Source organism: Aquarana catesbeiana, linkage group LG13 (genome assembly GCF_042186555.1).
Source record: "Aquarana catesbeiana isolate 2022-GZ linkage group LG13, ASM4218655v1, whole genome shotgun sequence".
In the NCBI taxonomy this organism is placed as follows: Eukaryota; Metazoa; Chordata; class Amphibia; order Anura; family Ranidae; genus Aquarana; species Aquarana catesbeiana.
The window spans coordinates 66,789,114-66,802,898 of NC_133336.1; the positions used below are offsets into that span (position 1 = coordinate 66,789,114).

The 13,785-nt window shown below is 40.1% G+C and overlaps 1 protein-coding gene across 1 annotated transcript in view; it reads left to right on the forward strand.

Annotated features, from left to right (window-relative positions):
* The window catches only part of CCDC175 (coiled-coil domain containing 175), a 95,980-nt gene that overhangs the window by 55,557 nt on the left and 26,638 nt on the right, over window positions 1-13,785 (forward strand). The window contains exons 6-9 of the mRNA XM_073609357.1: window positions 2,236-2,358; window positions 4,917-5,026; window positions 5,950-6,031; window positions 12,690-12,826. Coding sequence (XP_073465458.1) covers window positions 2,236-2,358; window positions 4,917-5,026; window positions 5,950-6,031; window positions 12,690-12,826 — 452 coding nt within the window. The remainder of the gene's footprint in view (window positions 1-2,235; window positions 2,359-4,916; window positions 5,027-5,949; window positions 6,032-12,689; window positions 12,827-13,785) is intronic.

Below are 13,785 nucleotides of genomic sequence, written 5' to 3' on the forward strand. Positions count from 1 at the left end.
TCGTAGGATCAATGGAGGCCTCTTAGTTCCTAATCTTAAAGCTTATTATGTCGCAGCTAATCTCGCTCCTATCTCTCACTTACATGAGACTTACCACTTACCCTTATGGGCCACTATTGATGTGGTAGACTCACATCCGACTCCCCTGTCTTCTTTACTATGACTCCTACTTCTCGCCCAACAAGTATAAGTCCCTCTTTTATTCCATACATTCCACCTTTGGGACTCTATTAAATACCCAGCAGGCTTGATCTCACCTCATCTACCTCTTTTTCGTCTATTGCGCTGCCCACTATTTCCCCCTGGTGTAAACAGCCCAGGCCAGTTCAATTGGTGGACAGAACATGGGTTCTCAGATGTACACTCTCTGCTGACCCCAACTAGGATCATGACATTCTACACCCTCCTCTTGTCACACGAAAAACCGCTGCAAGAACATTTCCGCTACCTACAGCTCCGTCATTTTATCCAGCGGCTTTTTAGGCCTCATTCGACACTGACACGGCTTTCTAAAGCATATGCAAGTCGCGTAAACATTCCACATCCATAATTTCTTTGAAATGCTCATCAATTGTTTCCTCTAGGAAGCCACCATTGCTTATAAGGTCATATACCGCTGGTACTATACTCCAGCTCGGCTGGCTCGCATAATTCCCCAATATCCATTGACTTGCTTTCACAAGTGTACCCAGTCAGGTACAATGGCCCACATTTGGTGGTATTGTCCTATGTCGACTAGATTTTGGATCCAGGTTTACGCATGATTGCGAAAATTATTTCACTCAGATGTAAAGAGGAACCCATGTGAAGCCCTCATTTTTAATCCTATCGAGTCCTTATTACAGCCAGAAAGCAAACTCGCAATGCACCTCTTTCTTGCAACAAGGCTTACTATAACAAGGACCTGGAAAGCTCCTGCTCTCAACTTCGAAGCAGTTAAACATCGCATGAACAATGTTATGGTCAATGAGAAATTATAATCTATACTGTCTGATTCCTATGACCAGTTTCTGTGTTTTTTGCATCCCTGGATATCCTATGCCCATCTTTCGCGCTTTGACCATACGTTTCTGACGTTATGACATTTTTCAGGTGCATTGTCCTGAGACCGCTCTTTTTCTACTTTTCTTTTCTCTTCCCATTTTAACTTTTCCCACTTTCCCCTCTTTTTCTCCCCGTATTTTTAACCCCCTCCTACCTTTTCTGGAGGTATTCTTCATCCTATATATTTACATATACTTCAGTCGACTGACATTCCTTCGGTTCAATGGCCGAGAACATGTCTAGATCAGAGGCCTTCCTCACGGTTCCTGAGGTTCGGCCTCCTTAGCTTTTCTTCTTTTGTTATTTCCAATAACCACATTCTACCTTTCAGTAATATTTGAGCACCGTATTTATAAATTCGATCGGTTTAATTATTTCATATTTTACTTATTGTAACTTTCATTTACAGTATCCCACTGTATTTTGGAGCTATTCTCGGAGTTATGTTGTGAACTCCGGATAACTGTCTCAATCAGTTGGCTCTGTATGTCTTTACAATCTGTCAATAAAAACCCTTGTAAAAGAACTTACCCGGGTTATAGCAGTTATAGATTCCCATCAACATACTGGATTTATTCTACACATTGTAATTCTATTTGTTTGCATGCTGGGATTAGTATAATCAGTGCAATTAGTACAATTAGTGTGCCCGGAGTTATGCTTTAAGGGTCTGTGTCAACAGGGTTTGAGCTAGCGTCAAAGGCATTAGTGTGAGATGCTTCTAAGATTATTCAGAATTCATTGACTGATGCATTTGACCTACAGCTGACCCCCCAAAGACTTGTATAGGAATGCAAAACACGTCTGATGCGAACATAACCCCATTGACACACACAGGCTTCTAAAAGAGGACCTGTCATTCCAAGCAACTTTTATATCATCTGCGGAATTATAAATCATTCCTAAATGCTGCATTTCTATATCTAATTTCACAGATGTGTCATTTAGAGAACACTTTTCTCCTTCCTCAGAGCTGAAATTGTGCATTTTCCAATTAACTAATGCCAAAATAAATTTTATTTTTTATTTTTATTTATTCCATTTTTTTATTTGCCATGAAATAACTTTGTCTGCTATGAGTTATAGTTTGCTATATATGTACATTTTTTAAAGTGAAAACCAAAAAAAGAGAATAAAATGTATGGGGTATAAGATGCTCATTATCTGTACTGAGCCTTTTCTGCTACTCAGATTTTAGAAACACAAAAGAAGACTGAGGCCCAGGATGCCAGGAATGCAGAAAAGAAGGTATACTTAAACCAGCGGAGATCAGTACTGTTTGATGTGGAGGAGAAAGTTAATAGTGAGAAAGAGGTAAGTGGGAGATGATGAAGGATTTTTAATGTATTCTGGTCTTATGTAAGTAATATATTGGTGCGATGCTTTGCCCGTTACTTAGGTCAGGAACTATAGTGAACAATGTTTCTTCTGCCTATAGCAGCCCCCATTCCTTTAAGGCAAGCAGACCTACTGTTACTTGGTTGTCCCCAAGTCTTAGTACACAATGCTGTAGTTCTTGGCCACATGGGGACAGGGTAAAAAGAGAAAAAGAGGACCTGTAGTCTTGAAGCTGGTCTGGCAGGACCTGAGACTCCGCAGGAGGAAGCCCATGAGACTGTCCAAGGTCAGGGCTGGCTGAGGGCAAGCATGTCCAGTAAACCATTCCAAAATCAGGGATGGCAGTGGGCGAGCATAATCCAGAAGACAAGTCCAAGGTCAAGGCAGGCAGCAATCCAAGAAGTGTAATCAATAATTCAAGCAGGGGTCGGCAATAAATCCAAGCAAATAGATAGGTCAGGGGCTAGCAGGAGCACAGACAGGGAGTCAGAAAGCAAGAATGCTATCACAAACCCAATTATCTGGGCTTATAATGCTTAAATAGAGCATTAGAGTCACCCAAGGGTAAGGAGGCAGGGTGACCCGTGCACCTTGGTCAACTGGACAGAAAGGGGTTGATTTGCTAAAAAAAAGAGTGCAAAATCTGGTGCAGCTGTGCATAGTAGCCAATCAACTTCAGCTTGTTCAATTAGGCTTTGACAAAAAAAAAACTGGAAGCTAATTGGTTTCTATGCAGAGCTGCACCAGATTTTACACTCTCCAGTTTTAGTAAATTAACCCCAAAGTGTCAAAAAACCCATTCTTTTACAGATGAAACCAAATTAAAAATAACAGAGGGATGCCAATTGCAGTGACAACTATCCTTGAGGATATTTCCTTTCAAGGTGTAGAGATTTCCTCTATCTTCTTGATGTGGCTTTGGGACAGGAAGTGGATGGAAGTCTCCCCAGTGGGAAACAAACAGCCGAACGTTTATGATGGGTTTTCAACCATTCCATACAACAGCTAGTTATACACAGCTAGATTTTCTCTTGTTCTGCCTGCTAGCTGACCTAGAGAAAATAATTTGATTCCTCCATCACTTAGTGTGATGGAGGAATTTCCACTGATGGCTCTTGTATTCAGCAGCCGCAGCACCTGAGTATGCAGTCACTATGGGGTTGATTTAAAAAAACTGGAGAGAGCAAAATCTATTGCAGCTGTGGTTTTTGATTGGTTTCTATGCAGAGCAGCACCAGATTTTGCACTCTCCAGTTTTAGTAAATCAATCCCAATTTGTCTGATAATTTTCTCAATGGCTATTGTCAAGCCAGGGGCTATTTTCTAATTTTTGCTGATTTGGACACATTTATGGCCATTTATGGCCAGCTTGAGCCTAGGTTCACACTACTGCGATGCGATGTACTGCGAATTTGATCTGTTTTTTTTGTCCTGTGTGAGGTGAGAATTTGCCTTGCGTTATGAGGTAGACAGGTGCGAATTTACCACGATTTTACCGCAATGTGAGATGTGAACTGTGTGCTGCGAGTTTACTGCAAGTTCAATTGAAGCCTATGAAGATAAAATTTGCATCGCACCATAGGAATTCACATCGCACCCACAGTCAAGCACAGGACCCTTTTTTTTTTTTCTCGCACCAAATTTGCAATGCATAAATGTGAACCAAAGCCATGGAATACTATGCTTTTTACATGACCTGCAAATCTGTCTGTTCCTAAACGCATCAAACCCGCTGTAAATTCATATCGGTGTGGACCCAGGCTAAAGGATAAGTTCACCTTTAGTGACAAATTACATGTTACACCCATATTCATTATATTTTGCAAACACAAACGTTACACGCACAATATTAATATTTGGTACACATATCTTTTTTGCACTTGTATGAATCACTATCTATGCACATATAGCTGGACAGCGCCATTTCCCCTTGTTTAAAACTTTTTTACGTTTTGGATTTCACCTTGGTGATTTTCATTTATAGGGGGGGCAGCAGTCTTTCCTTGTTTCTATACTCCTAAGCGCGGAATTACTGTCATAAATTTAAACCCATATTCAAGGATAACATGTTACTAAAGCACCTGGTGGCACCCTCTATTATCTATTACAATTCAAATACAGAGTTCTGTGAATGAATGGACTGCAAGTACCATCTGGCAAGATGGCTTGTAGTTCTTAATGAACTGTGAAGGCTCTGATGAGCGCTCATTGATTTTCCTGGACTTCAGTATACTGTCTGCCCATACTGGAGGTATAATGGCGGTATGAGCAGACAGTATACTGAGAGTCTGTAGGTGGCTGACATTGCACCCGTGATCTGTTGATTGTGAGTGCAATGCTTTATAGGCTCCTAAGATTAAAAAAAATATAAAATAAATGCAAATTTTTTTACCTGCAAAAAAATGTGCATTTATTATTTTTTATAGTTGAACTTAGCCTTTAAATCCAAAAATTGGATGGCTTTGAATATACTATTTTAAAATGTTATACTAATAATGCCTGCCAACAGAAATACATGTTTTTGTGCTTTACAGAATGTAACTTCAGTGAGAAATCAGATCTTACTCCTTCAAGCTTCACATGGAAGACTAACGAATAAACTAGACGTTCAGAAAAAACAATCTCTGGATTTGTCCAACAAAATGTGAGTGTGTACGAGGACAATATAACAGTCCAAAATCTGAACCCCAATCTTCTTGCCAGCTTTTTACAGCCACCTTTGTGTGACACCTCTACTCTTGGTCCAGTATAGAAAAATAAAAATTTAAGAAAAAGATAAAAGAATATCGCAAGTTACAAATAGTAACCAAAAAGATTTCTTGCTTCATTTGAAAGATAGGAACGCACATATTATTCACATAGTTTAAATCTTGGTTTATCTATTTATTTTTGGTTTACATTTTGGTAAATTTACATGGTTTAAATGAAATATTAATGGAAAACTTGGCAATGCAAATGTAGAGAAGTGTAAGAAAAGGCACATAAAATCAAACAAGGAATTCATTTACTGAATACCATCATCTTATGTATTCGCTGCATACAGCTATAAGCATATTCTTTTTTATGATAGAGGTTCTTTAAGTAGTGGAAGAATATTACGTAGGTATAAACTGGTTTTGTTCAGTTTTTCTGAACTTCGAGTTTGGATTTGACTTTACTTATTTAACTATACCGTGCCTGACGCTTGGGGGTCTGTTCATAAAACGTTCGTTGGTCAAATGTCAGAAGCATTTCTGCAAGCTAAAGGAAATTTTCCCTTTTTTTGAATACGGTAGATTAATTCCTGTATCATCAGCACCATCTAGTGGCCAAAATGCAGTATATTTTATCATTGAGGTATTTCATAAAACTATACCATGTTTTAGCCAGTAGATGGAGCTGATGATACAGGAATTAATCTCTTACAAAGCATACAGTGAAATGTCGTTCAGCTTGAGCGAATGTTGCTGACATTCCTGCAAGAAATGTTTTATAAATAGACCTCTTGGACTTGCAGAGAGTTTTCGGACTTTTTATTGTGGCTGTTACTTATCCCTGTCTAAATCAGGATCCATGTTTATTTTACAGAGATATCCTAGAATTACATATGCTTAACCAAAAAGAGGATTTTAATAAAAAAAGTGATTCCTTTAAAGATACATTATCAAAGGTAAGACATTTGATGGTACCAACATGCTATTGCAAATAAAGTGGAGCTATTGGTTGTTATGCAAATCAATACAGGCTGCAGTAACTGCTGAAAACAACAGAGAGGAGTTAGTGTACTTTTTTTTTTAGCAAAAAATGTATGCTGTGTTTTCAGAACCAACAGGTGAGTAGTGGGTTGTCCTGTCTTGCAGCAGCTATTTATATCATCTACATGCTCTTGTAAGTGTCAGCAGGTCTGCTGTGCAGGAGAGGCTCTACATTTGTAATGTATGGAACCAAGCAAATCAGATCTTTGTTGTGCTATCTATATGTAGAAGAATGTAGAGATTTGCTATTAGCAAGGCACTCAGACAGATAGACCATTGTAAATCTAACCACACCTATAGCTATTACTTAAAAAAAAATAGGTAATATTTTGAAGTAATAGCTATGGGTGTGGTTGGATTTTTCAATATTTTTTACCTTTCATCAAACTCAACAAAAACTAAAATAGTTTATTGTATTCAATGAAAATGTATAGTGGTTTGTACATTATTTCTTTATTTTTTAAAGAAAGGCTACAAAAATAGACTATAGTAGTGTTTAATTTTTTTTAATCAAGGTAATTATAAAATCTTGGATATGATTATTTTATAGTCTTTTATCAAGCCAGCAGGTGGACCTGCAGTCTTCTTTAAGCAGTTATTGTCCATCTTTATTGAAAAAAGGTAGTTGTTTATAGAACTCAAAGAGCCATCACAGCAGTGGCTCCTCCCTCATCAGATGGCACAATACCAGGTTTTTAATCAGAGAAAGACAATCTCAGAGCAAGCTTCCTCTGCCTTGCTAACCCATAGTACTCTGGGATTCCTTTGTCATGAATTAAATGTTTATTTGTAAAACTATGATGCAATATGTTTGTAATTTAGTGCAGCAATAGAGAGATTTGCTTTTTCAAGGGACAAATTAGTGATGTATCTTATGGCTGGATTATTGGGTTTACAGCGGTTTTTTATCTTGTACCTACAGTACAGGTACAAGAGGGAGATATGATAGCGATATACAAATATACTAATGGTGATTTCAGCATAGGGAGTAAACTATTTAGTCTCAGGTCACTCAAGAAGACACGTAGCCACTCAATGAATTTGGAGTAGAAGCGGTTCAACCTTAAACTGTGTAAGGGGTTTTTTACTGTTAGAGCAATAAGGACATGGAACTCCCTTCCACAATCGGTGGTTTCAGCGGGTAATGTCTCTAATTTTAAAAAACTCTTAGATGGGCATCTTATTGAACACAATATACAGGGATATAGGAAGTGGTAGAGACATAATACACACACACCCATCCACAAATAAATGTGCACAAAGTCCACGCTACAGGTATGACAATCTTCCCAGGAGTCCAATCTTTATGAAACCCAAATGGACAAATCTTGCACCTTGAACAATCCCACTGGACCACTGTAGGTTACCACCAGCTAGAACCACCAATGTGTGCACTGAAGCCTTGCTGCCCTCTTCATTTTTGGAAAACCCAGTGCTAAAACACAAACATAAGGAGAAGGCACACCAGCCTAGTGCATTACTGTAAAACTCTTTAATAACTAAGAAAATAAATATCCATTATATTCACAAAGGAGATAAAACACAGTCGCTTCAATGAATGAGACACCACCAGGCACATATCCATCGGATAGGGCACATCTAAAGCGTTTCAAGGGCCATGCCTTCTTCTTCTAAGCTCTGAGAAAGAGGGCATGGCCCTCAAAACGCATTAGCTACACCCTATCTGATGGATATGCATCTGGTGGTGTCTTACTCATTGTAACGCCTGTGTTTTATCTCCTTTGTGAGTATAATGGATTTTTATTTTTTAATCCTTTAAAGAGTTTTACAGTAACACACGCACCCCCACACAGGTTGAACTGGATGGACTGGTGTCTTTATTCAACCTTACCAACTATGTAGGTAAGCCTATAATAAGACTTACCTGTAAATACAGTGAATATCTAGAACGTTTAGAATCCTAAACATGCTCCATTTGGAAGATATTCCAATGTGTAGCAGCCAGTGATGTCACCAGCACATGTGCACTGTGCTCTCAATGGATGGTACACTCGAGTATGCTGTCCATTGAGGGTGCGGTGCCAGGATTGTAATGTCATCGCGGCTAGGCCATTCAAATGGCTGGAGCACGCGAGCCCAGAAGAAAGATAGAATCCCTGTCAGCTGTGACAGTGTGCCGCCAGAGGGATACATTTTATAGGTAAGTCTGACATATTGTGCTAGTATGTGGTGCTTACTAGCACATTTTGGCTTAAATCTACAGGGGGTCCAGTTTTTTTTTTTTTTTAAACCGTTTACTACCACATTAGGGCAGTGTTTGGAGGCAGCTTGAAAGCTAATGTACACAGTCTGAAACATGCAACTCACCCAGCTGGAATATATATATAGTAAAACAAAAAGTAATATAAAACAGTTGAAAAGTTTATTTAAAAAAAACATAAAAATAATTGACCCAAAGCCATTATAATTTCCCCTTAGAGTGACCTTGTTGCTAAAGTGTCCTCTGCAAAGAAGACACTTAATACTGATCCTTAGTATGTTTTCACCACCTGCTGAACTGAAGAGGAACAAGCCGCCTGAAGACCCTTACAAGTTCATATAGGTGTGATGGTCAGCCACAAATATTGGACTGTATAGTGTATGTTTTAGACAATTAGATCTCCCTTTCATGATTCTGAATCAGTTTTCACCACCTGGAAGTTTTGGGTGCTTCACATTCCAGCACCTTCTGTTGGATTCCCCATAGTATGGGACCTTGGAACCTAGCGTAGAAATGTCACCAATAAAGTCCTTTTTTTTTTTTATAACAAACGTGCTATACTTACCTCCTCTGTGCAGTTGGTTTTGCACAGAGCAGCCCGGATCCTCCTCTTCTCGGGTCCCTCTTTGCTGCTCCTAGCCCCTCCCGCCTTTGAGTACCCCCTCAGCCAGCAACTTGCTAAAGGTTGTCACCCAAGCCGAGACAGAGCTCCGTGTATCCATTCAGACACAGAGCCCCGACCTGGCCCACCCCTCTCTCCCCTGATTGGCTGACTGAGTTTGATTGACAGCTGTGGGATCCAGTAGCGCTGCTGCTCTGTCTCAGCATATCAGGAGGCGTGTACTGGATGGCTGAAGGGATCGTGGACATCGCTGGAGAGAGAAGGAGCTCAGCTAAGTAATTGGGGGTGCTGCTACACACAGAAGGTTTTTTTTTATCTTAATGCATAGAATACTTTAAAGCGGAGTTCCACCCAAAAATGGAACTTCCGCTTCAAGGGAAGGTGACCTCCTGACATGCCACATTTGGCATGTAATTTTTTGGGGGGGGGCGGAAACCCTCTTTTTAGAGGGTTCCAGCTCCCACTTCCTCCCGGGGCGCCGTGTCGCCGGAAGTAAGTTCACCTCTCCCCCTCCCTCTCGGCAATCATCTGGGACACGTCCCAGATGATTGCCCGGCCTATCACAGTGTGCCACGCGGCTCGCGCATGCGCGGTGCGTGCCCAGTTGTGAAGCCACAGCCCGGCGTCCACAGTGACAATGCCGGCGCCGCAGAGGAGGAGGGAGAGAGGAGCGGGCTTCCTTACCCCGCATCGCTGGACCCTGGGACAGGTAAGTGTTAAGTAATTAAAAGTCAGCAGCTGCAGTATTTTGTAGCTGCTGACTTTTATTTTTTTTTTTAAGCGGAACTCCGCTTTAAAGTAAAATGCCTTCTGCCTTTACAACTCTTTTAAGGCTGGGTTCACACTATTGCGAATTGGATTTGGGTTTCCCCGCATCCAATTCTCACAGCGGCTCTGGTGCGAAATGCACAGGAGTCCTGTGCATCCTTCGGTCCATTTCAGGTCCGAATTCAGCCAAAAATTCAGGCTGAAATCGGACCTGAACAGGTGAACGGAGACGCACCGGACTCCTGCTGTGAGCCTCTGCGTTCTCCTGTGTGAACCCAGCTTCAAGATCTAAAAATTGTCAGGTGGGTTAACTTTCCAATATCTACTAAAGAATAAAATATCAGTGTTAGGTGGACTTACTCTTTAAGTATTAGAATTAATGTCTGTTCTTCTAGAATCTGCTCTTAATCCCTGTAGTCACAGTGTTAAAGCCAGAAAAAAAAGCCTAACCTTTTTCAGTGTAGGAAAGGGGTTTATGTTCTGGGTGATTTCAAAAGGTTTGCCAGAGGTCAGCTGTACAATTATTTATTTTTTAAAGATAAAAGATCTAGCTTTAGAAAATGTCACCAATTAATATTTTAGCATCCAAGAGCGTTTCTAAACCAATGTGACATTTACTATTCAATGCGCAGAATTTTGCAGTGAGGTTTCATAGTGGCTTTTTATCCTTTAATTTAGGTTTATCTTAGACCTTTTCGTGTCATCCTGAGTGCATCCATAGATGTGATATAGCCATTGTCTGATCTGATGAAAAATTAATTCACAAAAAATTAGCTTGCAAATTAGGAACTATTAAGTGCTCATGTTTCATGAGCATTTTGTGGTCAATTGCCTAATAATGGTTGCAAGCTTTATTAGCAAATGAACACACGCAAGTTTGCATCATAAGGATAGATATATGCAGCTCTAAAAACATAAAATTATGCAAATAAAAGTCCACTGTATTGAAACATAAAGAGTCCATGTTCAGGAAAATACTGGAACCACCCATGGTGTAAACAGGACACAATAAGATGAATTGAAATATATCATCCACCGAACACCAACACACTGGGCCTCTTACCACAGATAATGGACCACTAAATTATAGGTGGTCAGACGGGCATAATATATCCATAATACCACAACACCACATCACTTGGATAGTAGATAGCTGGATCTTGTGTGGTCTCAACACATAGTAAATCCATAGGTACATGCATAAAATATAAGAAGGCAACTCCTCATGGTGTAGCATGTAAAATCAGGGTGAATTTATTCCAAATAAAACAGCCAGAATACTCACATTTAATCAGATAAAAGCAGGCATATTAGGAACTACAGTCTGTCTTAGATATCGTTTCCAACCACAAAGATGGCCGCGGTTGGCGCGTACAGTGTGGAGACATCAGAGCTCCACCCTAAGTGGCGTTTCATCCAATAGGAACGTCATCCTAAATTAGCCCAACCAACCGCCACATATATAGAAAAAGGAAGACAGTCAGGGTCATGCAGAACCCCATATCAAGAGAAGAACAGATGCAAGTAAAATAACACACACACTGGGGGAGATTTACTAAAACCGGAGCATATAAAATCTGGTGCAGCTCTGCATATAAACCAATCAGCTTCCAGATTTTTTTTTTGTCAAAGTTAATCAAACAAGCTGAAGTTAGAAGCTGATTGGCTACCAGGCACAGCTGCACCAGTGTCCAAGTGCTCTAGAGTTAGTAAATCTCCCCCACAGTCAACTAGCATTCACACTTACCCTCCCTCCCCAGTGCACATAATGCGTATAACATAATAGGCCAGTGTAAGGAAGCCACACAGGACTAAGAAACCATATCCAAGATAATTACATCAGATCCTTGAGCTGCGGTTGAATATATTCACAATTTCCAGATATTTTGGAATTTATTGGAGAGTGCTCTGCCAGTGTGGATTATTTTAAATCTGGAGAGATCACTATTATTTAGGCGGGATACTTGTGATAGTGTTGGAGGGGTTAAGACTTTTCCATTTGAATAGTATAGCCTTCCTAGCTTGGAAAATATATGAAATATATTTTCATATATAAATATAAACATATATGAAATTGCAAAAGGTTGTTTCCCCTTTTGCTTGTAGACATTTCTAGAAAGTAGTGGTGAACTTGGTTTGGCCTTCCATCTAGAGAGATTGTTCCAGGGGGAAGGAGGACAAAGACAGTGTTCGGTACCAAGTAGAGTTCTAATAGTGTGGCGTATCAGTAAGTATTTTAAAAATAACTTTTTGGATATATCTTTTTGAGTATGCGAGAGGTAGGTTATACATTTGGTAGCTGCAGATACACTTAGTGGTGCAAGACAGGGGTCAACCTTTACTTTACATCCTTTACTTTGGAGGGGGAAGGGGGCATTTGGCCACGTCCCTTTCCATGTAATCTGTTGCATGACCAACCACAAGGAATGCATCCCATTATTAGTGGTGTAACTTCGCTGAGAAGCTCTGGAATGGATTGTTAAAAAAATAAGGAGCTGTCCTGACCACAAATCATAATCCATGTATCTTTGTATATTTATCATATTTATATCATGTATATTTGTCACCTCTTCTTGCATGAATTTTTTATACAAACCAGTGTTTGATGCCCGTTACAGTTTTGAGTCTAAATCCTTCCTCTCCACCATACCATGTTGTCTGATAGTACAGATTACATAGGGAAGAATAGGGAGGCTCATCTAACACCATGATAGTAGAATTTGCCTTTTTTTTATGGCTCAGATCTGCTTAGTTATGACATGCTGAGGTGGAATGGTGGCCAAGCACAGGTCCTGGTATTTTTTCTCTTTCCCATTTGTCTGACTTGGGAACCCAAAAAGTTTTATTTTTTAAACAGATAGGAGATTTAGAATTGCATCAGGGTTATGTGATCAATCTACATTACATGTTATTGATGCGTATCGGAGATCTTTAAACCCTGTTGTGTTTTATTTTATATAAGCTGGATGAGGAAATGAATACAGCAGAGATACTGCATCAGTCTGTAGAAGAGCGGCATAAAGCTTTGAAGCAGGAATACCAGACTGCATCAGAGGAAGAAGACAGACAACATGCTATGAAGAAAGACACAGCACTGCAGTAAGGATTGCTGCTCATTCTGTAACTATTTTTCTGCATTTCTCTTTAACTTAATGTATTCTCTGCATTAAAGTGGTTGTAATCCGCTGATGTTACATAGTTACATAGTAGGTTACATAGTAGGTGAAGTTGAAAAAAGACACAAGTCCATCAAGTCCAACCTACGTGTGTAATTATATGTCAGTATTACATTGTATATCCCTGTATGTTACGGTCGTTCGGGTGCTTATCTAATAGTTTCTTAAAACTATCAATGCTCCCCGCTGAGACCACCGCCTGTGGAAGGGAATTCCACATCCTTGCCGCTCTTACAGTAAAGAACCCTCTACGTAGTTTAAGGTTAAACCTCTTTTCTTCTAATTTTAATGAGTGGCCACGAGTCTTGTTAAATTCCCTTACGCGAAAAAGTTTTATTCCTATTGTGGGGTCACCAGTACAGTATTTGTATATTGAAATCATATCCCCTCTCAAGCATCTCTTCTCCAGAGAGAATAAGTTCAGGGCTCGCAACCTTTCCTCATAATACATCCTTCCTGAGGACTGGTGCCCAGAACTGGACATCATATTCCAGGTGCGGCCGGACTAGAGTCTTGTAGAGAGGGAGAATTATCGTTTTATCAAAAAAAACAAAAAAAAAACCTGCAAGGCAAAAGCATAATGTGCTAGTATGCATCACATACTAGCACATTATGAAATACTCACCTTGGAACGAAGCCCTCCAGCACTGGAAAGTCACCTCTGAGAGGGAGGAAATGCCCCCCCCTGTCTGCCTTCCGGGTTCGCAAGCTCCAGCTATGTGATTGGCTGGAACCCCAATGGCGTCAATCTCCGCGCATGCGCGTGGGAGCTGCCGTTTTCGGCCCAGGCTCTGAAGGTCCGGACCTTCAGAGAGCATGCACCAGTGATGTAATTGGCTGCATGCACTCTGAATATCTCCTAAACTGTCCAAGTTTAAGAGA